At 47.3% G+C, this 27,210-nt stretch overlaps 9 protein-coding genes and 1 non-coding gene across 10 annotated transcripts; 8 read left to right on the forward strand and 2 right to left on the reverse strand.

The window, feature by feature from the left end:
- The first annotated feature begins 393 nt into the window (after positions 1 to 393).
- On the forward strand, positions 394 to 484 carry FPOAC1_007431. Its single transcript has one exon. It is a non-coding gene; the product is annotated as a tRNA-Pro (tRNA).
- Positions 485 to 635: 151 nt separating this feature from the next.
- Positions 636 to 1,319, reverse strand: FPOAC1_007432 (uncharacterized protein; the record flags this gene model as incomplete). The annotated part of the gene is made up of 1 exon (XM_044851896.1): positions 636 to 1,319. The coding sequence occupies one exon, from the start codon at positions 1,317 to 1,319 to the stop codon at positions 636 to 638; it is 684 nt and encodes a 227-aa protein (XP_044704566.1).
- A 614-nt stretch (positions 1,320 to 1,933) lies between these two features.
- FPOAC1_007433 (uncharacterized protein) lies at positions 1,934 to 3,956 on the forward strand (the record flags this gene model as incomplete). Its single annotated transcript, XM_044851897.1, has 4 exons — positions 1,934 to 2,262; positions 2,319 to 2,338; positions 2,389 to 2,747; positions 2,796 to 3,956. 4 exons carry the CDS (start codon positions 1,934 to 1,936, stop codon positions 3,954 to 3,956), a joined length of 1,869 nt encoding a protein of 622 aa, XP_044704567.1.
- Positions 3,957 to 4,356: 400 nt separating this feature from the next.
- Positions 4,357 to 6,893, forward strand: FPOAC1_007434 (uncharacterized protein; the record flags this gene model as incomplete). Its single annotated transcript, XM_044851898.1, has 8 exons — positions 4,357 to 4,437; positions 4,514 to 4,537; positions 4,587 to 4,705; positions 4,754 to 5,211; positions 5,260 to 5,552; positions 5,608 to 6,045; positions 6,093 to 6,343; positions 6,395 to 6,893. The coding sequence occupies 8 exons, from the start codon at positions 4,357 to 4,359 to the stop codon at positions 6,891 to 6,893; spliced, it is 2,163 nt and encodes a 720-aa protein (XP_044704568.1).
- A 378-nt stretch (positions 6,894 to 7,271) lies between these two features.
- Positions 7,272 to 11,815, reverse strand: FPOAC1_007435 (uncharacterized protein; the record flags this gene model as incomplete). Its single annotated transcript, XM_044851899.1, has 4 exons — positions 7,272 to 7,925; positions 7,978 to 8,211; positions 8,266 to 9,210; positions 9,263 to 11,815. 4 exons carry the CDS (start codon positions 11,813 to 11,815, stop codon positions 7,272 to 7,274), a joined length of 4,386 nt encoding a protein of 1,461 aa, XP_044704569.1.
- Positions 11,816 to 13,426: 1,611 nt separating this feature from the next.
- On the forward strand, positions 13,427 to 15,139 carry FPOAC1_007436 (uncharacterized protein; the record flags this gene model as incomplete). Its single annotated transcript, XM_044851900.1, has 1 exon — positions 13,427 to 15,139. The coding sequence occupies one exon, from the start codon at positions 13,427 to 13,429 to the stop codon at positions 15,137 to 15,139; it is 1,713 nt and encodes a 570-aa protein (XP_044704570.1).
- Positions 15,140 to 15,832: 693 nt separating this feature from the next.
- Positions 15,833 to 17,443, forward strand: FPOAC1_007437 (uncharacterized protein; the record flags this gene model as incomplete). The annotated part of the gene is made up of 5 exons (XM_044851901.1): positions 15,833 to 15,979; positions 16,035 to 16,296; positions 16,341 to 16,532; positions 16,585 to 16,976; positions 17,027 to 17,443. 5 exons carry the CDS (start codon positions 15,833 to 15,835, stop codon positions 17,441 to 17,443), a joined length of 1,410 nt encoding a protein of 469 aa, XP_044704571.1.
- A 658-nt stretch (positions 17,444 to 18,101) lies between these two features.
- FPOAC1_007438 (uncharacterized protein) lies at positions 18,102 to 19,992 on the forward strand (the record flags this gene model as incomplete). Its single annotated transcript, XM_044851902.1, has 3 exons — positions 18,102 to 18,608; positions 18,665 to 19,004; positions 19,061 to 19,992. 3 exons carry the CDS (start codon positions 18,102 to 18,104, stop codon positions 19,990 to 19,992), a joined length of 1,779 nt encoding a protein of 592 aa, XP_044704572.1.
- A 3,950-nt stretch (positions 19,993 to 23,942) lies between these two features.
- On the forward strand, positions 23,943 to 25,619 carry FPOAC1_007439 (uncharacterized protein; the record flags this gene model as incomplete). The annotated part of the gene is made up of 1 exon (XM_044851903.1): positions 23,943 to 25,619. One exon carries the CDS (start codon positions 23,943 to 23,945, stop codon positions 25,617 to 25,619), a length of 1,677 nt encoding a protein of 558 aa, XP_044704573.1.
- Positions 25,620 to 26,271: 652 nt separating this feature from the next.
- Positions 26,272 to 27,084, forward strand: FPOAC1_007440 (uncharacterized protein; the record flags this gene model as incomplete). Its single annotated transcript, XM_044851904.1, has 1 exon — positions 26,272 to 27,084. The coding sequence occupies one exon, from the start codon at positions 26,272 to 26,274 to the stop codon at positions 27,082 to 27,084; it is 813 nt and encodes a 270-aa protein (XP_044704574.1).
- Positions 27,085 to 27,210: the final 126 nt, after the last annotated feature.

Consider the following 27,210-nt stretch of genomic DNA (forward strand, 5'->3'; position numbering starts at 1 on the left):
AATTAGGAGACGCTCCTGATTATCTTTTTATTGCTGTTGTCTTGAGAGGATTGTCAATGCGTCCCATTGTTCTTGAGAATTGTGGCGCGGAGATTCATGATACAGGTGCATTGGTGTCTTGACAGTCATACTATCAACAGTCGCTTTCTCGTTTTATGTGTCATCAATTGATATGTGGTTTTCATATCCTGTCGTTTTTAAGGTGCGAATTAGAATATACCATATATAAACTGTCTATATCTCTTCATATCTTGTCGATGATGAATGCGAACATTTGGATCTCAACGCGTAAATGTAAAGTGGTTACCCTGGATGGTGCTCTCATAGCACCGTCTGTATAAGAAGCTATTGTGTGTACGAAATCATCTAGCATCACGTGCTATTGAATCGACTGGTCTGGTGGTCTAGTGGTATGATTCTCGCTTAGGGAAAACCCTATAGCATTGCTTGCGAGAGGTCCCGGGTTCAATCCCCGGCCAGACCCTTCCTTTTGCTTTTGTGAACATCTTTTTGGCCGCCACCACCACCACCACGCTTACTTACATGGTGTGACATCCATCATGGGGCATTTTTTTATTGAAAAGAACAATTGGAGTGTTACGTTGAAAAGGTCATTCTAGTTACTACATAATGGATTAAATCAGGCTCTTGAACCCGTTTTGTTGGTTCTTCCAATACTTGTTGATGCCTCCATTCTGACCAGTGTATGGATCAGCAGCAGCATTCTGAACACGCCACACAGCCTCAAAATCATCTGCACTATCACCTCCCTCATCCCATGTCCAAGAGAACCCTTTCGGATACGCCCCCATCATACAGAATCCTTCTATCGGTACCTCTGCTACAGTAATTCTCGCATTGTCACTCGCAATCGCGCGAGCATCTCCAGTTAAACAACCAAAAGACGCTTCAGTAGCATTCGGGTCATATGACTTGTGCGAAACACCTGCGGGGATAACGAAAAGATCTCCAACCTCGACTTCAACTTCAAGACCACCGTCTTCGTAGGCGGTGCCGTAGGTGTGTTCCTCCCAGTTGTCACTTAGGTCTGCGACACCCCACCTGATGCGACCAGGACCAGAGACAACGACCATCATTTCGTGGGTCTGAGAGTGATAATGGGCGCGTTGGTGCTGACCATATCTAACGACCCATTGCACGTCCCAGTTGTTTGCTTTGAAGGTGTCAAAGGCCGCAGTGCGGTCGACTTTGCCATCTTTGACAAAGGCGTTCTTGTAGAGGAGTAGTGGCTTCGGGGAGTTGGGAACCAATTTTGTTGGCTTGATAGTATAGAGTATGGGTTCTGGTAATGTTGACATCTTGAATGAAAGAATAATGACACAGAATGATATGTCTCGAAAGAATTGACAGATAACAAGTTCGGATTGAATGAGTTCCAATTGATATAATTGTCGTCACAATATCTTGAGTTGGACCCTTTATCTCAATGTTTTATAGATGGTCCGACAAACAGGCAGAGTTGTCGTCTGTGCCATTGTTACCAAACTTGCCCATCCCAATGATAACGAGGGAGCTACGGTTAGTGATGCCGATGAATTGCGGGACCAGGCCAATAAACCAGCATCGGGAACAACAACCGTTAGCGAACGGTAGCATTAGCCGCGATTGTCAATTGAGTTCCAAACTAAAATGCAACTACAAACGCGGGGTATAGAATGTGAAGTCGATGTGTATCTTTAGGCGTGATATCAATGTGGAGAGAACGTCGGTCCGGAATGTACTCAATGATAAAGACTTACTCGCGTGATAACATGTACCCAATTAGGAAGAGAAAGTGTTGGGCGTGCAGTAGTACTATCAGATAACTCGGGCATCTATATAACCGTTTCCCGTATTTCGTGTTGCAAAGTTCATTCACTACGCACCAGTATCACATTGTATCGAACTCAGACAGACTCTGTTCTTTTTCACGATGCCTCACTCTGGTGGCATGGCCATTGGCAACATGCCAAACTTTCTCTCAAATAATATTACCACTACCACTTCATCTTACACTTCCAAAGTCCTAACCGTCAGTACCACCGAGATACCTTTACCGGCGGAGACCATACCACAAGACAAGACCAAGCCATCACCGTCGCAACGATGTATGGACCAAGCAAGGCCTCTCAAGGTAATCTACATCGGCGCTGGCATCTCTGGCATCTGTGGTGCTGTCGAGTTCCGTAAGCAAGTGCCGGATGTAGATCTGGTCATCTACGAGAAAAACCCTGACCTTGGCGGGACGTGGTTTGAGAATAGGTAAGTTGTTCAAAAAATACTTTGCGAAAAATGCTGACACGATGTGACTTATTAAGATATCCAGGCTGCGCATGTGGTGAGTCACTATCCCAATCCTCAACACCTCCTTCGCTAACACAAATGCAGACGTTCCAGCACACGCTTACCAGTTGACCTACGAATCCTCACCACGATGGAGTTCCTTTTTCGCATCGGCGCCCGAGATCCTTCAGTATTGGAAGGATGTTGCCAGTAAATACGACGTCAAGAAGCACATGCGCTTTCAACAGAAGTGCATTGGTGCACGATGGAGTGAAACGACCAACAAGTGGTATGTGCAGCTCAAGAACCTGGCCACGGGTGAAGAATATCAGGACTCTGCCGACGTTCTAGTTACGGGTGAAGGTGTCCTCAATGAGTGGAAGTGGCCTGATATCAGTGGTATTGAGTCCTTCAAAGGCCATCTTCTGCATAGTGCCAACTGGGATCCTCAAGTTGACTTGAAGGTGAGTAATGTTTGTCGTTCAGAGTGTTTCCACTAACCCGACGAATAGGACAAGTCTGTCGCCGTCATTGGGTCCGGTAGCAGCGGTCTTCAGATTGTACCTGCGATATTACCTGATGTCAAGCACATGGACCACTACGTCCGAGGCCGCTCATGGATCGTTGGACTATTTGGTGATCCGGATACACGACAGAGAATCCAACAAGCAGGCGGCAACTTCAACTACACCGCCGACGAGATGAAGAAGTGGGAGACCGACCGCGAAGCATACCTGGAATACAGACGATCCATCGAGTACAACATCAACAAGAACTTCGGTGTTCTCTTCCGTGGATCCAAGGAACAGACCAACCTTCGCCAACTGGCCCAAGACTCGATGATGCAGAGACTGAAGGGCAAGCCGGAAATCTACGATCATTTGTTGCCCGAGTTTTCACCTTATTGTAAGCGTATGTCGCCTGGACCAGGATACTTGGAGGCCTTGGCGTCTCCCAAGGTCAACACCATCACCTGTGGTATCTCCAAGATCGATGAGACTGGTGTTTTCACTACAGATGGAGAGCACCATCCTGTTGATGCTATCATTTGCGCGACAGGATTCCAGACTTCTCCGGCGAACAGAAGTTTCCCCATTTACGGTGTCGACGGCGTGAATCTACGAGAACGCTTCCAAAAGCGCCCGGAAACCTACCTGAGTGTCTGCACGGATGGATTCCCCAATTTCTTCCAGTCCATGGGTCCCAACTCGATGCCCGGAGCTGGCAGTCTTCTCCTCGTCATCGAGAAGACAAACCTCTACATCGGCAAGATCCTTGCACGAATGGCCTACGACAACATCGCTCGCATCGAACCCAAGCGCAACATGGTCCAAGCATTTACCAACTACTGCGATGAATTCTTTAAACAGACCGTGTTTGCGGAGGAGTGTAATTCTTGGTACAAGACGTACGAGCAGGGCGCGTCTCGTGAGGAGCAGAAGAGGGGTCGCATAACAGCTTTGTGGCCTGGAAGTAGTTTGCACTGCGTTCGCACAATGAGCAATCCACGCTGGGAGGATTTCGAGTACAAATACTGCGATGATGATGAGTTTGGTTGGTTTGGGAATGGGTGGACTTTGGCGGAGAAGTACGTGACGGAGGACGTGGAGTCGTTGACTTGGTATCTCAATGACACCAAAATTATGGACAAGATTGAGAAAGAGGACAGTTGAATGTAGCAGATAGTGTGTAACAAAAATAATTTGACGTCTTGTGCCACTTCAAGTTGAAGACGTGGTATTCTATGAACAAATCTGATGATGCGACAATGTGTAGTCAATTCTTACAACGGCTCGCTGTCGCATTGAATGAAATCGGGTAACGCACCAAAGGATTGTGTGATAAACTGGGGAATCGTATTCGGTGAATCCTGGCAAGCGGTATCTCGGAGTCTCCGAAATACCGCACTTCGCCAAGAAGAGACGGGTTCCGCGGAGTGCGAGGAGTGCGCGTCGGAAACCCCTGCCAATGCCCCTTCAAGTCATCATTATCTGGTTGAACATGACAGTCCGAGTACAGACATTGATGAGCTGAAAGATTATCACTAGCTTCTACATAGTTGTCTATCTGATCATGAATGTGGACAACATGGACAGCGACGGAGAGGAGAACAGCATCTCCTCAACGCGACGGATCCCGGAGCAAAAGCTGTCCGTAAGCAATATCATTCCCGTCATATTCCCGGATAGTATAGCGACGCTGCAAAGACCAACTAATAACTCGTGACCAGTGTGACCAATGCAGACAGCGCAAGGTTAGCTATGGTGGGACATCCTAGGGAAGTACGTATTGACCTAATTTAGATCAAATGCGATCGAGAAGATCCCTGTGGTCCATGTCAAAGGAAGCAAATCCATTGTTCATACCCAATTGGCTTCAAGACAAGAGCAAAGCGACATCGTGCTCTAGTGTCTGACGGCTAGTAAGTTGAAAGCATCATGAAATACTGAATTGCTAATCCGGACTCTAGTGAAGCCAAGTTGAACGACATCTCCCAAAAGCTGGATCAAATCAGCCTCGCTGTCAACAACATCACCTCTCCTCCCCATCTTCACGGAGGTTCATCAGCCGTCCATACCACCTTGGCTTCTCATGTAACACCTCAATCGTACACAAACTCTCCATCAGAACCACTAAGAAGCAACGATGATACTTCTTCGGAATTGGAGGACGATGTCACGCTCACTACCCAGGCGACATTCGCCACCAATTTCCTACAGGAAGTAGTCGATAGCAACAAAGGACCGGGTCAAGTGCATGAACTAGAGAAGAACTTGGATGAGTTACGAAAGATCTTGAGCAAAGGAAATGTCGGTAATGCAGATCCTCAACTTGTCAATACCCAGCAAACTCTTTATCCTGCGGGACAAGGAGGTTATCAACTTCCCCCCATTCATTTGGCGATGATGGCTTTACAGAAGCTAAGAGGTGAGCCACCATTAAAGTGGTACGACGATATACTGAAACAGATCGCAGAGTCCCCTAGACTGAGATGTTTTTGGTGTCTCGAATTTGAGAGCATTGGGCAGTTTGTAGAGTACTTCATGACAGTCTACTTTGGCAAGCCAACACTCGCCGACCTCATCATCACCCACGCAGGTCTACAACGTCTTCTACTGGAATGTGACAAGATCGAACAAGACCCAGTTCTAAAGAACGAGTTCAAGACACAAGGACTTCTCTGTCGACAGAACTTGGAAACGATGCTGGCTGGTCTCCCGTTCAATCTACCATGCACAGCCGATTACGTCCTGGCTCTGTATATGGCGGTAAGCCAAGCCTTGTAAGCCTCTTCGTTAAGAGCGGTTGCTAATGCCTTTTCAGGCGACATATTATCTCGACAGATGCCGCATATCATTATCATGGAACTGCCTTGCAGCCTCAGCCCAAATGTGTCAAAGACTTGGCCTCATTCGTGAAACTCTCTCAAAGCCGGAAACTCGAGAAGAGAAGCAGCGCAGAGGTAAAATAGTCTGCTGGATCCACATGCTGGACAAGATGCTTTCCATGCGCCTCAGCAGACCTTCTCTTATACGCGTCGGTGAAATCACATTGAACTTTGAAGCATTAGAAGCTACTGGAAACGACGATCTACCACCGATACTGTCCAAGTGGACGAACTTTTGTGATCTCCAAGCAAGAGTCTACGATGATTTGTACAGCCCTATGGCTTTGATGCAGCCGGATGATGAGAGAGAGTCTCGATCAAGAAATCTTGCAGCGGACTTGAAGAGACTCTATCATGGTGGAAATGCAGCAGAGGTATGTAAATGTGATGCAGAATGATGATCAAAGACTGACACGTCCAGGACCGGTTCATCGAGACTTCTCGAATGAGTGTTGGGGAGACACTGACTGAGCTCTTCCAACGAGCTGACAAGATCGCATATCTTTCAATGGTCTGCCTCATTTACCGAGCCATCAAACCCAAGCCCACGACCCCTTCCGCCTTCTGTGACGAGTGTCTAGAGGTAGCGAAGGAAGCCCTTGACGAGCACAGGATATGCTTGTCTATTCTAAGGGATGCCGATTCCGGCATGCTTGAGCATTACGTGCACTGGTAAACAATACAAACGTGTAAACGAGTGAGTTTAGACTGACAGAAACATAGGGCATTCATCGCTGTACCTCTCATACCATTTATGGTACTTTTCTGCCGGGCTATCGAGACGTGTGACCCAGCACATCTAGAGAATCTCGCAGCTGTAGTTGAGACAGCACACATCACCACCGACCTTCCCGACGCTTACAGAAAGCAACTTCGCTTATTCAAGCTTATGCACGATGTAGCCTGCAAGTACGTTGGCTCCAGGGCAAGCAACGCATCTGTCCATGCATCAGGTAGAATACCCGACACGCCTTTCGAGATGCTTTTCGTTGAGGCAGGTGTTCCTCTACCGGGGCACATGAACATGATCACAGGTATGCAGGGTTTTAACGATGGGGCACAGCATGGTGTTGGTGTAGGCTTTGGGAACAATGCAATGGGCCAGGATGGAAATGTGGCAGAGTATGGGGAATTTACGCATAGTATGGAGCTGGGGAATTGGTTTGAGCAGAACCAGGAGATCTTTATGATGCTGGATAGCAATATGGAGCCGAGCTTGTAGTGTGAATTGAGAAACTTGTATCAAGTTTTTGCTACCAGTATCATGTCGTAAAGATGCTCAGTATAGTAAACGAACAAAAATATATAACATCAAACTTAAGCTACCCACTGCCGCGTTACTGGCAAAATACCAATGGATCATGTATTTTGTTAGATAAAAGATGGAGTGACTTGTCAACTAATCCATGAGCCTTTGTCCAGTAATTCGAAGTACAACTAGACAGATACTTGGGAGATGAGTTTGTGTCTTCTAACGAATCATGATGTATATGTCTATGTCTAAAACAGAATAAATGGCAAAATAAAGATAAGATAAAAAGAAAATGTACGACTAGCCTAACATGATATCCCATCCCGTCCGTCTATGAGAAACCACCATTTACGCCGTCTTGCTCTTGCTCTTCTTGGGAACCCGAACCAACAAATAAATAGCAACAGCAGCAGCACAATTAAACAAAACATAAGCCCAAAGCAATCCAAAGTCTCGCCAGCGGTTATCAAAATTGATGTTGATCATCTTGAGGAAAGAATTCGTGTTGGCCATAGGACAGTAGTGACACTCAGTAGTGCTGCTTCCACTTTCACCTTCAAGATACCCACCATGCTCAGAAATGTAAGCCGAGAGAAAATCGCTACAATTCGATCCGTTCGTGGGCTTAAAGTCCAGAATCTCATTCGCAGCACAAGTTACTGGTGCGTTCGCGAGAGTTGTACCGAGGAATCCTTCAACTACATAGGTGAAGGGGTTCACTCGGTACATGAAGATCCAGAAACGAGAGAGGACGTCCGGTCCAGCGAGGACACCACAAAAGGCGAACATCATGATGAAGAGCAGGTTCAGAATACCAGCTGCGGTGTCGGAATCGGGAAGACCGGCGATGATCATGTGCGTGAATGTCGAAGCGAGGAGGAAGAACATCAAGACGTGGAGGAAAATGGTGATGCCACGTGAATCAACCTGGTTCGTCCACTCGGCGTTGCGGTAGAGGCCGATGGGATAGTACCAGACGATGAAGGAGAAGATGCCGATGAACTTGGGAAGTGTCAGTACAGAGTTGTCGTAGTGTCAAAGAAGAAGAACTTACCGAGTTCCAAGCAAGCTCAACAGTGATGTTGGCAAACATGAAGGACTGCCATGAGTACGTCTTTGAAGGACGCTCACGAGCTTCGAACAATGTCCTCTGCTCCACAAAGACTGGCATCATCTGCTCAGCAACCTGAGAGAAGATGGTCAAGAACAAAAAGACACCAAACATCTGGTTCTGGAGTCCACGGATCGTGTTGCTGCTGTCCATGACAGAGAGCCCGATGAAAAGAGCCTGGAAGAAATGTTAGTAAGAGTTGAAACATGCATCGTCAAGGCAATGACTTACAGCACCGACAGACAGAAGAACCTTGGAGTACATGTACTGAGGGTTTCTCCAGTACCCTTGGAAAAGCCGCTTCGTCACTTCCCACAATTGGGTCGGGTATGAAGACGCAAACTCCTTGTACTCAGAAGCATCACCAGACGAAGCTTGTACTTGACTCGACAAACTCTCAGACTTGAGAGATTGGAGCTCCCTCTGCACAGACTGATACTCGGGCGACCCCCTCCAAATAGCAGGCCAATCAATGTCGCTGTGTGCACCTGGAGCAGCTCCAATGACGTGAAGCATGTGTTCGGCAGGGTTAGCCTTGGGAGGTAAAGCCGGTCCTCCGTTGCGAGTGAAGTAGTCCATCAAGACCTGTGAATTCTGTCCAACCTCGCCGAAATACACAGTCTTGCCTCCCTTGGCAAGCAAAAGAAGCCTATCGAACCGTTGAAAGAGCATAGCTGAGGGTTGGTGGATGGTACACAAGATAGCCTGGCCACTCTTGGTCAATGTCTCCATCAGATCGCAGATGGACCACGAAGTCTGGCTATCGAGTCCAGAGGTAGGTTCGTCAAGAAACAGAAGAAGTTGTGGTCGGGCGACAAGTTCCACTCCGATGGTGAGTCTCTTACGTTGTTCAACGTTGAGTCCTTCACCAGGAACACCAATGATAGCATCGGCATAAGCATCCATTCCCAGTAACGAAATGACAGTCTCAACGTAGTCGATACGTTCCTGCTTGCTGTACTTGGCAGGTTGTCGAAGAATGGCACTGAATCGTAGAGCTTCTCGTACCGTTGCGCTGGCCTGGTGCAAATCCTGTTGTGTGACGTATCCGGTCTTCCTCTGAAAGGAAGAATCGCGCTGATGGCCGTTGACGAGCATTTCACCTGAAACGACGCCCATCGTGACACGACTAGCAAGAACATCGAGGAGTGTGGTTTTGCCGGCACCTGATACACCCTAGAAACCAGTCAGAAACTTCAATGTAAAAGATGCGAACCAGGAAACTTACCATGAGAGCTGTCAATGTACCCGGTTTGACCCAACCATCAACGTGATCCAAAATCCTGCGATCTTCACCCTTGATCTTGATATCGTAGCAGACATCATTCCAATGAAAGACAGATGTTTGTCTCTCAACCTCGACCTTCTCGCTCGAGTTCCCAGGAGCCTCTTGTTTGCCGACAGGCAGACTGGAACCCGACTCTTCATCGCTGACACGCTTGCCAGAGACCTTGTGCATTGACTCACGGAGAAAGACCAAGACTTCACCCTTGGAGCGCTCGGAAGCCACGTACTCGGTTGTCACAAGGTGAAGAGCCATGTAGAAAAGTGCCCACACGATGAGAATACCCAGGTTCCTCCATCGGTGGCTGTCGACGAATCCGAACGAAGTGCGAAGGTAATCTTCACCTCTGACGAAGGACTGTCCAGGTACAGAACCAGCAATGTTGCAAACACGTTCACCAGAGTTCAAATTCTCATAACCAGCTCCACTGGGAACAAAGCTGGAACAAGAATACTCCTGGCCATGGAACTCGATCAAGAACACACTCTCGAGACCGTAAAACACGGGGTTGATCCATCTGATCCAGGCAAGCCAGTCATGCATGTAGTCCGATGGGATGGCGTACCCAGAGTACAAGACGAGACCTAGCAGAATGATGCACGCCGGCGCCAATGCTTGAGAGATGGACTTGGTCGCAGAGCCAATGAAGCGAAACATCATTGACATGCACATCGTGAGTGCGAACGAGAAGAGCAAAAACGAAAAGTAGGGACCAGGTTCGCGACGCAGATTACACATAAAGTATAATGTAGTGTTCATCAGAATCGCATTGGTGACCTTATAAGGAAGATCGGTTACCATGGCTGCCAGCGACTCAGCACTGGGGTGATAGAAAGCATAACGGGACTGTTTCTCCACAACCTTCCTCTTCTCGTATAGAGTCATGATCTCGAGAACACTACTAAAAGCGTTCATGAGCACGATGAAAAAGAGGAGGGTTGTGCGACGGAAGAAACTGGTGGTATTGTGCGGTAGGTTGTAGAAGATGCTGGACACGATCAAGGCCTGGAAGACGTTGGTGACGAGCATGGTGAGGGTGATGCTTGGGTCACCGACAAGCATCTTGACGCTCCTCCAGAGATTGATGGTGTACTGTTGCCAGAAGGAGAGGTTGAAAGGCGACTTCTCTCTCTGGACACGAGCTTGGTCGAGTCGTCGTGATTGGGAGAATCGTTGGAGATCGGGTCCGTCAAATGGGTGTTGTTCCATGTAGTAGTCAATCTCATCAAGAAGTCTAGATCGAGCTTGACTGTTCTGCCATGCGAGAGCAAACTCATCAGAAGTACGAGGAGGATTGGCTCCAGGACGAACGATTCTCTCGACGGGATTGGTCATTGATGTCAAAAAGTCGGCTGTGGTCTGCTGCTCTGGACATACAAAGCCCAAGTCCTCGAAGTAGGCTTGTGCATCGCCTGTTCTTCCGAAGAAGATCTGACGACCCTCGTACAAGACAACGACCTTGTCGAAGAGATCATAAGCGCTTTGTGGCGCTTGGTAGATAGCGACGCAGGACGAAATACCGAGAACATCAGCCTGTGTGCGGAGGACACGACAGAACTCGACGGCATTGGCGCTATCAAGACCTCGTGTACTGTTGTCCCAGCACTGCAAAGGTGAGTAACCAAGAGCTGCCTCTGCGATGGTGACTCTCTTGCGTTCACCACCACTGACACCGCGCACAAAGTCATTGCCTACCCTTGTATTCTTGGTATGTGATATACCAAACATGGCCATGATGACATCGCGCAAATGCTCGGCATACTCTCGTGCAGTGACACCATGGGGAAGCTTGTCCTTTGGCGGACAACGACAACGAGCAGCGAAGTAAAGTGTGTCGCCAACGGTCAAATGGGGGAAGTGGTGATCGACTTCAGCAGTGTAGATGGCTTCACCTCGGTAAGCCTTCTTCATCTGCTCCGGTCGAATACCTTGGTAGTTGAGAACTGTATCATCGCCAAGGTGGAAACCGTGTGTTTCGCCCGAAATACTGCGAAGAAGGGTAGAGCATCCAGAGCCAGGAGGACCCAGGACACAAAGCATCTCACCCGCTTCAACAAGACCATCGAGGTTTCGAAGGATGTCGACGCGCTGACCCTTGTACCCACCAATGTTTCTCACAAGACTGGTGGCGTTGAGAAAGATGTTGACCAGAGTATTTTGGAAGTCGGTCGCTTGGCCAAAGCCGAATGCATCGAGGTTTTTGAAGGCGATGCCCGCTGTTCGAGGAGTGTTTCCGTCTGCGGCAGCGGTGCGCGTCTTGAGGTATGCTTTGGCCCATTTCTTGGGATTGAAATGAGGGCTTTCGGGATCGAGGGAGGTGTTTTCGCCGAGAGGAAATAAAGGACCATGGCCAGATGTCGTGGATTGGCTGGTGATTCTTCGAGCTAATTGGTGGATATCGGCATCGTAGTCGTGGTCTGAGGTGTTGTCGGTGTTTTGCGTGTCTTGAAGTGTAGTTGAGGAACTAGAAGGGTTGTGTTCCTTGTGTTGTGCCATGATGAATTTGCGTGTACTCTCAATCGTGATGCTCCAACGAATGTTGAATCGATTGTGTTAGAGTCTTATATGTTTCAAGGTAAGCGATGAATGAGAAATGATGAAGATATGCATTAATCAGATGTTTAACCAACAGTCTTTCACAAGATGACAGTTATTTAATAGGTGAATAAGATAAAGAGCTACGTAGGTCCCGGATCCCGCGTCTTCCAATTGCCGATAGTGACATTTACCAAGACAAGTGTGTCCCACTCTCTGAAAGGCTACGGCATCGGGGGACCGAGAAAGTGGATCACTACGGGTGTACGGACTGTCCGCATCCCGGACTGATGAACGTCTTTAACGTGCCTGGGCTAAAGCACATCTTGGCGCAGTCATACGGTGCCCACGGGCACCGAGATGATGGGGGCAGGGATCATTCGAAGTGTGGCGTTGGGGGGTGAGGCGCAGTTTTTCCGTTCAGGGATGAGGCTCAGTAGTGATTGAGTATGTGATAGGTAAAGCATGCGTATATATTAAGAGAGGGCTAAGCCAGGCCCCAAGTAGACCATATAAAGGTAGCCCTGAGTAGGCCAGGTGCCTGAGGCACCGCCAACATTGAGTTCATTTACTACGAGAGTGATTGGAGATCGCGTGCACAGAGAACAGTAGGAGAAATTACCGAAAGTAGATAGGCCTACTGCTGGCTTTGAAGGAGTCTCATGCTTGATCCTGCCACCTAACCTATACTAGGTGATTACCAAGCTGGGGACTCCACCGTGATTGAGGCAAGAATTAATCCGTTAATATCCCACGACGTGGTCGGTCACTGGTCAGAGATGGGAGTCAGTCTCCAAATTGGATGGACGCATCCACATGTAACTGATACCAGGGATCTGGTACTACACTCGTCTATTTACTCGTCTATTGAGCAGATATACTGGCAAGTACAAGGTTGAGTGACGATTCTGCCCTTTATTACTATGGCAACCCTTAGTGTAAGAGCATGTCGCTAGCCCAAGATCAGTACTTATGACAGACCATAATTATTATTCTTTTTCTCAGAAACACCACTCCAGATTCTCAGTGATATGATGAAGCTGTCATCTCTTTTCCGCCATTTATCTAACTGCACTGTAGCATCGTTGCTATCTAAGCTTGCTATTTGTGTTATGGTGTTGTGTTTTTGAAGTATTCATTTGACCTGCCAGTAATACGTGATATGGAATGAGCAAAGCGTCCGTGCCTTTGTTTTCAGCAAATGCAGTACTTCAATTGGCTGGAACACATGTTCTTCATGCCAGGACGGCTCGAAGTTCCACCTTTAATTTAATCATCCCTTAAAACCGAATGCCCCTGTTATCCTCGCTTTCTCTTTTTGGAATAACAAGTTTTGACAACATTCTGTTGTATGACGGCTTGTCCCAATCACACAAACCTTCTACAGATTTCCAACATTTTTATTCGTTATAAAGGAACACCTAGACTGCACATACATCAGTCGTTCTCCTCTCCGCCAACCTAGCACGAATGCTCATCAACCTACAACGACGCATCTTTCATTCTATTCGGCACTAGAACAAGACTGTGTGTGGTGTTTTAGCATAACAGGCCGGCCGAGAACTCGATATCATGACGTACTGCAAATCGTCTCACATGATGGTCGACGGCACCCGTGTGGCTAGGTCAAGAATATTCGAGATCGTCGACCAGGAAGAAGACGCTTTAATAGCAGACATGGATAATCTTGATGCCTTGCGACGATACATAGCGGCCTCTACGATACTCAATCTAGCACAAAACACACTTATCAAGTTGTGTGGACATGATCCCTCGTGGGTGCACCTCAGTGTAAACCACCTTTCTGACAAAGACTCCACACGCTTGGAGCTTGAGAGTGACACGGGAGGTCAAGAACCTCAACTTGAACCTTCGCAAGGCCGAATAATACGTCTGCCAGTCGACATCCTTTGGCTAATTCTCGGCTTTGTCAATCAGTCTCCTACTACTTTAAAACGGAAGACATTGCTTTCCCTCTCGTCTTCGTCCAAGCAGCTCAAGGCTTTAGCTGACTCGTTCATCTATTCGCATCCTAGCATCACATGTGTGAGTACACAGTGGCTGTTCCTGTTGAGTTTAAGACTCAGGCCGTCTCTTGGGAACCACGTCAAATGTCTCACGCTTTTTTGCGATCAGGACGAACTCAGCCTCAATTTGATGCTATTGACGGAAATCGCATCTTGCTGTCGCAACCTCAAGGATTTACGCATTCACGACCGCTGTATGGAGTTTTGTCTGGTGTGTATCGAGTATCCGCCAGAAGGTCGTGTGACCTCAACGGACTGGCATCTCATCTACATGGGATCCTTGTTTGCCAGGTGCCCACAGATTGAAAACTTCCGTTACAAGACGGGAAGGGACTTTCGTTATGAGGATACGTATCATTATACTGTTGACATAGTCGAAGACATTCCTGAGATCCCTTTCGCCCATTGTCACTTCGCAGAGGGTTTTCAAATTGCAGGATCCAATTTGAAACGCTTGGATATTGACGAGGATAGCACTTGGCTCGTCAATGCCTTGTTACCTCATCTCTCGTCTAATCTGACAGCTTTGGCAATCGAACGTAACAATGCAGTCTACGGCGACCATCCACTTTCTACACTGTCCATTCAGTGCCCTCATCTACAGGAACTTGTTTTGGGTTACTCTTTCAGCGATCCAATCGATGTAAGCGATTTCGTGCAAGCATGCACAAACTGGCGCTCGACACTCCACACGTTGAAGGTTAAAGACTTCGGGTCACCTGGCTGGCTACCTCAGATCATGCCGCTCATGACTGCCTTGAGGACGTTGAGCTGCGGCTCCCATTTTCCCTGCCTGGGAGAAGTCTTCACTAGTTTTGACATAGCATCTATCGCTGAGAGCAAAGCACCGCTTGAGCTGATAATTCTGAAAAACATTGGATTGCCGATTGATGCCATAGCAAGTCAAGAGATAGATGATGCGTTAGTGGACATGATCGTGGCTCACTCGTCCCGTTTAAAAATACTCTCCCTGACAGGACTCAAGTTTGGACAATCTCTACTCACAGCCTGCAAAAAAGCGAAACATCTAAGATATCTCTATTTCGAGCATGGCCACACAAGGTCTCTAACTGAGGTTGACGATCTCTTGGTTACATGCCCAAAATTGGATTTCATCGCGTTATGCCTATCAAGTCACGGTCAGAAGGAGGAAGTGTGGAGAAGACGAAGAGAAAGAAGTAGGTGGTCGACTACAGGACAATGTCTTCTCAATTCCGCAACCCACGGATTGCACGACAATGGGAGTCTTATAGATTAGTACACCAAGAAGTGGTTCATATGAAGATTGCTTCCACTGGATGCCATGGTGCTTGGGGACCGGATATTCTATATAGTATGACGCGACCAATACAGCATTCGCATGGCTAGGGACTGTAGTGTGGTTCAAGGATATGAAAGTGTGTGGTTGCAATGTTCAAAGACGAGGCGAAACAAATGGACAAACTCTCAACTCGATAGTTATGGAATTTATTTTATTTTGTAGTATGGGAATAAACTCAATAATAATGTTTCAGGTCGACCGCGTTGTGATCAGGAATGATTGACTGCGGGGGACATGTCCGACAACCCCAGTGAATCAACTGGCCAGCGATATATATGTCACTTAATGGGAAAGCCTCGCAATGTGACCTGCCGGGGTATATAATGTGATATGTTAGGTAAATACGGAGTCATCAATGGGGGATCGTGGGTTTTTCGAGCGGATGTTGAAGTGCCGGAAACACTCCGCTATTTGAGTGACTCAAGTGGAGCAACGTCAATGGCAAAATCCCACTATAATATGGTTCCGCGACTAAGCGAACAGTTTTCAATGGCCGGAATATAACAAAACAATTACCCGCTTGGACGTCGCGAATGGCAGAGTTTTTAAAGGGGATAATGTATCATGCATGACATGAGCCGTTGCCTCAATTTGAGAACTCACGACACTTTCAACCAGTGACAACCAACAATGGATCAAACCGCGCAACCAACAACTCAGAATCGAAATGATCTCGGAAACACACCTTCGAAATGGAAGAAGGGCGAGCACGAGGACGATTCGAGCCATGATGCCGTCTTCGGAGAAATTTCCAGCGAGGGCCCCGACTACCGAAGTGTGAGTACAAATCCCCCAATCATCGTCGAGGTGGACGGACTAACACTTTATTGAGGTCGGGTTGGTCGGTACTGCTGGTTTGATGATGAAGACACAAATTGGCCTCGGTGTCTTATCAATCCCAGCAACGTTTGACGCTCTAGGTTTGATACCGGGTGTCCTTTGTCTTGTCGCTATCGGCCTCATCACCACCTGGTCCGACTGTGTCATTGGAGTCTTCAAACTCCGTCATAGGCATGTTTATGCCATTGACGATGCAGGTGCCATGATGTTTGGTCGGGCTGGAGGAGAGTTCTTTGGGTTCATCATGTGGTTGAGTAAGTTCCCACGTCTCTATCCAGACAAGTGCTAACCATTTTAGACTGGGTCTTTGTTTCTGGTGCTGGTATGCTGAGTTTGTCCATCGCTCTCAATGCAGTTTCCTCACATGGAGCATGCACTGCAGTCTTCATTGGTATTGCAGCCATATTGGGGTTTGGACTATCCAGTATCAGAACGTTGGGCAAGATGAGCTGGCTGGCATGGGTTGGAGTCATCAGCATTGTGATCGCGGGTAAGTTTACAACTTCCTTTCCTTTTGATCAACACTTGACTGATAACCTCAGTCCTCATGGTGACTATTGCCACGGGAGTACAGGACAGACCCGACGCGGCCCCCCAGGACGATACATGGGTTTCCGACTATCAACTCTTCAAGACGCCAACCTTTGTGCAAGCTGTATCAGCAATCTGCGCATACGTTTCGGCTTATGGTGGTACCCCGGGTTTCTTTGCCATTGTGGCTGAGATGCGGAGACCGGAGCAGTACAATAAAGCTGTTGCCATCTGCCAGTCTATCGTCACAGCTCTGTACGTCACGGTTGGGATAGTCATGTACTACTTCTGTGGCTCTTATGTGTCGTCCCCAGCTCTTGGATCAGCTGGCGTGGTGATCAAGAAGGCAAGCTATGGCGTCGCCATCCCTGGATTAATCGTTAGCATCACTCTGGTGTCACATGTAAGCAGTATACTTCACACCTACCATTTTCTCAGGCTGATATGATGTAGTTACCTGCCAAGTATATGCTTGTGCGTTTCCTACGGAACACCAAGCATCTCACTTCAAACTCGGCAATACATTGGGCAACTTGGTTGGGCTGCACATTCTGTGTGACAATCATTGCCTACATCATCGCAAGCGCGATTCCCATCTTCTACGCCCTTGTCTCCCTGATCGGAGCTCTTCTAGGTAGTCTCCTGTCGTTTCATGCTATGGGGTTCATGTGGTTCTACGACAATTGGGAAAACCGCAGCTTGTCTCCCAAGTGGGTGTTGGCTTGTGGTTGGAGTGTTTTTGTAATTGCTGCTGGCACAGTATTGATGGTTGCTGGAACCTATGGATCAATTTTGGATATCATCCAGGCTTACAAGGCGACTGGAGGCGCAGGAGCATGGTCGTGTTTTGACAACTCCAACTCAACATAGATGAAGGCAATAAAGTCGCCGCCGAGATTACTTGCAATTTAATTATTTACTGCATTATACAATCCTGTCCTCTACCTGCAGATAGCCCATTTACTTAACACTATCACCTCATCCTGGCATCGCCGCTGACTGGTCTCTTCGCTCAATTGATCCATAAGTAAAGCTCATACCTGACAGCCCGATCACGGCCGCTATCAGGGTCTGTCCGTTTCGGATCAGATCAGATTAGATTAGATCGATGGAATGCCCTGTTTTGTTCTGCCTCTCACCGCGCTGACTGCTTGAGTGACTGCCCTAGATAATCTTACTGACGTACGCAGTGGATCCAGCGGTGCCGTATTACCGTGAGCTGAACCTCTTTTGGTCCGACAATCGCTTTATAATTGGATCCTGTTGGCTAGAGATCCCACTCTCGATTGCCGATCCTCCCGAGTTGAATGCAATGGACCCATTAATGATCGGACCTACGAACAGATATGATCTTATCTGATGCGTTTTTTTACGATGTTACCCACCGACGTCGGAAATGTATTGAGCTTTATGAATGCTTGCGGTCCGTTTTTAACGAATCCTGTTCTGTCCTTCTGTTCTTGGCTTTTTCAAAATTGTAACCTTTGTCTGTGTACTTTTCCCTTTTAACATTCTTGTATCTTTCACAATGGGCGTTTGGAATAGGTTGCGGCCCCGTGTTGACTCTGGAGACAGTTCAGATGTCGATGCTACTGAGCTGAGAACTACCACTGACAATGGAAAGAATGGGCCATCACCAGAAGATGGCGTCAGTCCTATTGCTGGGGACACCCTACCAGCAGACGATGTCACTGAAGGTGTTAGGAACATGGAAGCTATCACACTCGTATGGACCAAGAAGTCTCTCGTTACGCTCTTCATCTGCATCTGGTTCGTTTATCTTCTCAACGCATTTCAGAGCTCAACTGTTGGTAGCTTGGTACCCTACGTGACCAGTTCATGGGGCGCTCATTCTCTTCTCAACGTCATTGATGTGGTTGCGAGCTCAATGACTGCTGCTGTGTTTATCCCTCTAGCGAAGCTTCTTGATCTCTGGGGTCGCGCCGAAGGGTATCTTCTCATGGTGGCGTTTGCTGAGTTGGGTCTCATATTGATGGCTACGAGTACAAACCTGTCTATTTACTGTGCTGCCAATGTAAGTAATATCATCCATGTAATCCCAAAAGCCGCAGGTACTGACGAGCCGAGTAGGTCTTCTACCAGGTCGGTTTCACAGGCCTCATCTACAGCATCGATGTCGTGACCGCCGACGCAACCAATCTCAAGAATCGAGCTCTAGCCTACGCATTCACATCCTCTCCATACATGATCTCTGCATTCGCTGGATCTTACGCTTCCCAGGAAATGCTTGTCGATATTGGCTGGCCCTGGGGTTTCGGTACCTTCGCCTTCCTGACACCAGTCATTTGTGCACCTTTGTACATTCTTCTCAAAGTCAACTTGCACAAGGCCAAGAAGAACATTCTACCTAAGAAGGCCAGCGGTAGGACGTTGAAAGAGAGTGTATGGCACTATCTACTCGAATTTGACAGTGAGTACATCATGCCTCGGTATACTCGCTCTTTTCGCTAACATCACAATCTCTAGTTCTCGGCGTTTTCCTCTTCGCGACCGGCTTGATCATATTCCTCCTCCCATTCAACATCGCCGCGACAGCCCCCAACGGTTGGGCAACGGGTTACATCATCGCTATGATCGTCGTCGGTTTCGTCCTCCTTATCGGTTTCGCCGTCAACGAAGTGTACATCGCGCCTGTTCCTTTCCTCAAGTTCCACTTCCTTGCCGACAGAACACTAGTGGGTGCGTGTTTACTAGATCTGACATATCAGATTTCGTATTATTGCTGGAACAACTACTTCACATCTTTCCTTCAAGTCGTCAACTATCTTTCAGTATCTGAAGCTGGTTATGTCAACAACACCTTCAACGTGGTATCTGGCTTCCTCTTGTTCCTTGTGGGATGGGGTATCAGGAAGACTGGCTACTTCAAGTGGCTTCTTTGGATCGGCGTACCACTTTACATCTTTGCTCAGGGACTGATGATATACTTCCGTAGTCCAACGGGGTACGTCGGGTATCTCGTCATGACACAGATCTTCATCTCGGTCGGGGGCAGTGTCTTCACCATCTGTATGCAACTCGCAGTGTTGGCAGCAGTTGACCACCAGCATGTTGCCGCAGCCTTGGCCATGTTGAACGTGACTGGTACAGCAGGCGGAAGTATTGGTTACACTATTTCTGGCGCCATTTGGACAAATACGTTTGAGAAGGCGTTGCGAAGATATCTACCGTCCAATGCACTAAATAACCTTGAAGCCATCTATGGCGATCTTGATACCCAGTTGAGTTATGCAAAGGGAACTCCCGAGCGTATCGGCATTCAGAAAGCGTACGGGTATGCCCAAACCAGAATGTTGGCTGCTGGAACGGCGATTATGGCTTTATCGTTTATTTGGGTGGCACTGATTCGGAACTTGAAGGTGTCAGAAATGAAGCAGACAAAAGGAAACGTGTTCTAAAGGGCCGATTGGGGAAACAGGAGCTGCCTATTATTTATGCATGTCTTGATCATCAATGACTGTTTCTGAAATCATTATGTATATGCGTCTGCCCAAGCTAGTGAGGAGCAGAAACGATGCCTGGACTGTTAGACATGAATAGTCCAGTTAATACTGAGAAATAGTCAAATATAATACGAACTATCTTGTTTCTTGTTAGAAGATGATAAGAAAACCCAATGTTCTACTTGTTTTGGAACGGAGTCAAAAGAATATTATATGACTATTATTTGAAGATGTCCGAGGCGTAAGTCCCGAAGTATACATATAAAAATTGACTCAATAATAAATACAGTTTTTGAACCTGTCACTTGACATTGGGTTCATATAGGTCGTGTATTTGCGCGGATGATGTTGGTTACCTCTGCGTTGGCATAAATTCATTTGCATGTGACATTCCTCACCAGCGCCTGGTGGGACGGCATTTATCACCTCTATCAATTGTGGTAGAACTTGTAATTCATGGAAACTATGGTTTGCCTGCTCGTATAGCTGTAGAAGTTCCGTAGAAACAACTGATATCACATAACACTTGTACTGAACTGATTATTACATCTTTCCTGACATCTTTGCTATGATCTGGAAACCTGACCCTTTTTTGACAATTGTAACATGAGCCGTTGACTTGTTGTGTGCCTTGTTAGTGTTGATAACATTTTCCCCGCATCGTTTCTATCATCCGTCACTGGCAAGTGTTAGCGATTGGACAAAGACAGAATGTTACCCGTGGATTCGACCTAACGGAGACCCCACTCATAGAGTGGGCGGCAAAATTCTGGGACAAGGGCAAAATTCTGGGACAGCCAAATAGGTGTAAATAGGTGCAAAAGATTGGTATTTTCATTCAGTCTTCGTCACTTTTGGTCCGAATTAAATAGAGATTGCTAAAATGATAGTATTGGATTGATTTAAAGCTATATCCAAGAGCATTTTATTATGCGATGTATATTTCTCGCTGTGTTGCGGCCGAAAGTTGATGTGATTACTGAGGAACCGTCAGACTTGCTTCCTTCGGCATAAGGTCTTGTGACTTACCTGCCCGGCCTCCCTCCCAACAGGGAAAGTGCCGACGATATAATTTACTGTGTATTTCGCGGGCGAAGCGTATCCATGATTCTGTGATATGTGGAGGAGAAATTCCTTTCAAATTCAACAGGCGGAGGAGGGAGAGGAGGAAGGTTGGGCTCTTCTTGCGTAAGATCAACTACCTCGATGACTTCCTCATTGAAATCGGAGTCATCTGATTCTCCTGTGACGAGGTTTTCAAGTAACCCATCTTCTTGTGTGTTGCTGAGTTTAAATTCAACTCCATCGCTCGAAGGAAGTGCAGGCATATCTTGCAACGGGCTGCGATAAACACCAGCAGCTGTTGCACCACGAAGGCGCTCGTAGAAACGCTGCTGAGCAGAGGAACCGCTCGTATCATAGTAAAATCCGTTCCCAGGCGTTGCAGGCGAAGCTTCTCGTGATGCCGGAGCAATAGTAATAACATCATCCTGTATATCCTTGTTCTTCCACTCCTTCCACCGCTTGAAGCTAATATGAATCGGCTTCCCGTTGTTATTGATATCGTATTTGTGTTGCTTCTTCCACTCGATTTTCAGGCGATCATCCTCTTCTTTCTGCAGTTGCCTCCAAGTGCGATGTTGCCGGCGAAGCTCTTCTGCTTGCTCTTTTGCGTTGTAGTGGCAACTTGCTCTTCTATCTGCTGCACCGTTGTGCTGTTCACGTAGAGGCCGGTGGGATGAACTCTTCTTCTACGCATCTTTCGACTATTTGCAGCGGAAATGCGGTCAAGGCGGTTCTTGATATGACTTTCGGCAAAGGAATTTAGTACTATTGCTTCGTTGAGAACGTCGTCAATAGTGCTGTATGCCTCGCGAGTAGGCGAGCTGAATCGTTCACGATAGTTGTGCCTGATGTGACGAGAAATCTCCCGAGCATCTCGGAATCGTGATTCTTGGGGAAGTAGGGATTGGATTGCAGGGGAGGCTTGAGAGAGGATAGACTTCTGCTTTTCCTTTAGCTTTTGTATGACTTCTGTGCCGTCAGGGAGGAAATATTCCACTTCTCTCAAACCCGTTAATGATATTGTGCTTTGTGAAGCTTTCATCGATGATCTTCTGCAAGCGAGCAACAAGATCCGAGCGCTTGAAGTTCAGAAATCCCTCGCGGATGTGCTTGCGAAGTGCCTTCTGATGTGCAAGCTTGAGAAGCTGAAAGACTCCTACATCAAGCGGCTGTGTGAGATGCGTTGAGTGAGGCGGAAGCACGAAGATCTCGATATCAAAGCGCAGGCAATATTTCATAAATTCCAAGGAAGTCTTGCCTGTAAAGCCATCGATAACAAGAAGTCGCCAAATCTTTTCCTTCTCAGGCCGCTCAAAGTAAGGCCTTTCCCAAATGAAATCAGGATTATCGATATCTCTCATAAACTCATCACAGCCGTACCAATCAGTAAAGTTTATACCAAGAGCTCTTGCCTTTGCTGTTGCTGAGAAGGAATGCAGGTTGAAATGACGAATCCAATCCATTGAGATTTCTGCATTAGAAAAGCCGGTCTCAGAGCGTGCAAAGCGAATATTCTTATCCAAATCATTAACATCCCACCCTTCTGTTGGCCACGATTTGAAGATCATAAACGGAGGGATAGTATCTATTAAGTACTATTAGAATAAACTACAGAATCAAGAGAATACTCACATCCTTCAGCATTTACAGCCCCGATCATCGTAGCCGACTCGCGGTTCGAAAAAGCAACAATCTCGTGTTTTGTGTTGCGTTTTTTCCTCACGATGACCACCTCAAGCCGCTCACGCACAACGCCTATTCGTATGCCGCATTCATCGGCGTTCAGGATCTGAGATGGCCCGATATCTCTTCTCTGCACAACATCAGCAAGGTTAGTATAGAAATCCTCAACCTCCTGAACTTCGCGTGCTTCGAATTCTGCTCTCTCACGATCAAATGCCCGTACTAACTTCTTCTTCTGTAGCTGCGGATTATCCTCAAGAAAGCGTTTATACCATCCTTCTCCAACTGGGTGCAATGGAGGAGTTCGTGATGCCCTCAACTCGTTTGCGGCTGCTTCAATAACTGACTGATTTGCAGGAAATCCACATCTCTCGAGCCACATAACGTATGCAACGACCGCGCGCTCCTCACTTTCATCGAGATTCCTTGGCCTTCCAACGCTTGTATCACTAAAAGCCGGCTTTCCAGCGAGCTTCAGCGATCGAAGATGCCTCCCTACAGCGCTCTTGGAGGTGTGATGCTTGACGGCGGCATCCCTTATAGTGATAGGCTTTCTTCCGTTACGCTTGGGGCGGTTTTGTGATACAAGGACCTCCCGGGCGGCTCGTACAGCATCGTTGACGCGATACGGATACGGCATTTTATCGGCTAGATCAAAAAGGCAGCTTCATAAATGAGAGTCGACTGAATTATACGTATGTGTGTATTGGAATTCATTGGATTTGGCGGGTGATTCTAATGAAGTTCCGACAGGGCGGGGTATCCGGCTGTCCCAGAATTTTGCCCTTGTCCCAGAATTTTGCCGCCCACTCTATGAGTGGGGTCTCCGTTAGGTCGAATCCACGGGTAGTCCAATATTGTGATGATAAGCCACCGTCGTAATAGGAAAGTCATATCTGGTGGAGCCTAGAGATTTACCGATACGCTCGGGTGCATATGCCGTGTTCACAGGCTAACAGGAAGTCCAACCGATTGGCAGACAACATGTTGGCTGGGACTGAACACATTCAATCAGCAACAGACTTGAATTCCAAAATTGAATAAATCAATAAACATCAATATATATATAGTGATTTCATCGCTAAGCGTCTTCTCGTAGACAAAGTCATCAAGTCTCCTAAATTTTACATCTTACCACCTCTTTTGCAACCACTATCATGGGCTCTCTGCCAAAGACAGCCAAGGAATTTGACGTCCTCATTATGGGCGCTGGCCTTTCTGGTCTATGCACTCTGTACCACCTTCGAAAACGCTTCCCCGATTGGCGTATCAATATCCTCGATGCTGCCCCCGATGTGGGTGGTACGTGGTACTGGAACTCGTATCCAGGCTGTCGTTTCGATTCTGAATCGCTTTCTTACTGCTTTTCTTTCGACAAAGAGCTTCTCGATGAGTGGCACTGGAAAGAGGCATTTTCTCCTCAACCAGAGACACACAGGTATATCAAGTACTTTGCCGGGAAACACAACCTTTATAAGGACATCAAACTCAACACCATAGTCACCAAAGCTACATGGCATGAGTCAGAACACACTTGGACTTTTATCGACGAGGCTGGTTACGAATACGTTTCAACCTTTTTCGTCAGTGGTATGGGCTTCTTGTCTGCGCCGACTCTGCCTGCGATTGAGGGTATTGAAGACTTCAAGGGCAGACTGTTCCACACTTCTCGTTGGCCTAGGGATCTCGATATCGATCGCAATTTCGCTGGCAAGAAGGTCGGCGTTATTGGTACAGGCGCAACCGGTATCCAGATCATCACCTCTCTGTCAAAGGACCCCAGCATTGATTCAATTAATGTATTTCAACGCACAGCCAATTGGTCCGCGCCACTACGCAACTCCGAGATCACTCTAGAAGACATGGAAGAGCACAAGAAGAACTTTGACAACATCTTCAAAACCTGTTCTGAAAGCTCTTCTGGCTTTATGCACAAGGGTGATCCTCGCAAGTCACTTGAAGTTACGGAGGAAGAACGAGTGGCTTTGTGGGAGAAGCTTTATAGTGAACCTGGATTTGGTAAGTGGTTGAGCGTCTTTTCGGATACATACACCGATCGCTACGCAAACAGCCTGTATTCCAACTTCATGGCCGACAAGATCCGACAGCGCGTGAACGATCCCGCTGTTGCAGAGAGTTTGATTCCAAAGAGCCATGGCTTTGGAACTCGACGAGTACCTCTTGAGAGTGGTTACTTTGAGGCGTACAACAAGTCCAACGTTCATCTCGTAGACTTACACAAAACACCGATCGAGCGCGTCACCGCATCTGGGATTCTGACGTCTGATGGGAAGGAACACAAGATCGATATCCTGATCTGTGCCACAGGCTTCAATGCAATCACCGGTGCTTTCAGTGCTATCGAGTGGCATGGGAAGAACGAACGTACACTTATCGCAACTAGCGATAGTCCCAACGCCGACAAAGCGATTTGGCTTGATCACCGTCCTCGGACGTTCCTTGGACTCACGGTACCTTCCATGCCAAACATGTTCATGGTTCTCGGCCCTCATCAACCTTTTGGGAACGCTACTCGAAACATTGAGTATGCCGTCCAAGCCATCTCGGACTTACTGCAATATTGCAAAGATCATGGATACACTTCTGTTGAACCCACAGAGAAGTCTGTTGAGGAGTGGACTGAACATGTGGTCAAGTGCAGTGAGAGCCAAACCCTGATGAATGAGATAGATAGTTGGATGACGGGTGTCAATAAGAATGTCAAAGGGAAGATTGTCAGAAGTGTGGCGCGTTATAGTGGTAACATCACCGAGTATCGTCGACGATGTGAGGAAGTGAAGAAGATGGGCTACAAAGAACTTGTGTTTTCTTAGATTGTATCTAAATATCAGCGATAATGGTCGAATTATGTTGCCTTCAGATAATTGATTAATTATGTGGCTCGTTCCTGTTACACTTGTACGATGTCGCCTACATGTTTCGTTCCACAACCTACACAACACAGATTTGACGACGGAATGAGGCGCTTCTGTATGACTAGGATTGAGTATTAACATCAATACTCAGAGTGCAAACAGTGAACCGTTTGTGGTAATATCTCTCCAGGATCAACGCTCAACGGCAGTCATACCCTATCCACCGCTGCAGCTTGCCGATAAACAGCGAGCTATCGGGCCTCAATCCACAACAGACCCCGTCGTTGTGTGACACGTTGCTGTGTGGCCAACTTCACAATCGCTGTGCAACCCCCGCATTTCAAATCAGGAAAGTCATATCTGGTGGCTGATCTTGGTGGGGTAATGTGACGATACTGATACGACTTTGACAAAATGGGCAAGCTTCGCCAGACTAGTCTCGGATATCGGTCTTCCAATTTTGAGACATTTGAGATGGCAGTGAATGATATGCCCATGCTGCTGTCAATCGATATAAGACCATGATTGTGACCGAGAATACACTAAACCCATCATTATTTGCACCCACCATCTATTTGCAAGACACATATCATATTCTCCTACTACCAAGATGGACGTCCCAGGCTTTGCTTTAATCACAGGAGGTGCCTCCGGCATCGGCCGTGCATGTGCCAGAGCATTCGCCAGGGATGGCTCTGCTGGCATCGCACTCATAGATCTCAATCTTGAGGCCCTACAAGCCGTCAAGTCCGAAATTGAACAAGAGAAGCTATCACTAAAAAGTGATTTCCGAATCGAGCTCTACGCTGCAGATGTCACAGACGAAAACCGAATCAATGAAATCGTCGACGATATGGTGCAGAAATTTGGTCGTATAGACTATGTTGTCAATGCAGCTGGCATCGCTATCAAGCACCAAGGCGGGGCAGCATTTGCTCAAACAGCTGACTGGAGCCGCGTTCTCAACGTCAACCTCAACGGGACCTTTTTTGTTCTCAGAGCTGCAGCGAAAGTCATGCTCAAGCAAGATCCGATCAAGTCATCGATTAACGGAAGGGATCTCCAACGTGGCTCCATCATCAACTTTTCTTCCATCCAGGGTGTTGTTGGAATTCCGTTGTCTACCTCATACACTGCAGCAAAGCACGCCATCATCGGCCTAACACGTTCTGCATCGGAGGATTACGCAAAGGAGGGACTACGCATCAACGCAATTTGTCCCGGTTATACGGAAACGCCAATGACAACGAAGAATCCCGACGTACTCAAAGCGATGCAGGAGAGGATATCTACAGCGGTCCCTATGCACAGAATGGGACAGCCTGAGGAGATTGCAGATGGTGTTTTGTATTTGGCTGGGGGAAGAAGTTCGTTTGTAACTGGATCAGCTTTGGCTGTTGATGGAGGGTATACTCAAAGGTGACGGGACAGGATACACGATGGGTCTGTTACTACAATCTATTAATAATATCTTGAAATCAACAAGTCAATGACACGAAAAGAATATTATGCAATGAGAATTTGAGGGAACAACAGTATTGTCGTTATT

The sequence above is a fragment of the Fusarium poae genome, chromosome 3, assembly GCF_019609905.1.
Source record: "Fusarium poae strain DAOMC 252244 chromosome 3, whole genome shotgun sequence".
In the NCBI taxonomy this organism is placed as follows: Eukaryota; Fungi; Ascomycota; class Sordariomycetes; order Hypocreales; family Nectriaceae; genus Fusarium; species Fusarium poae.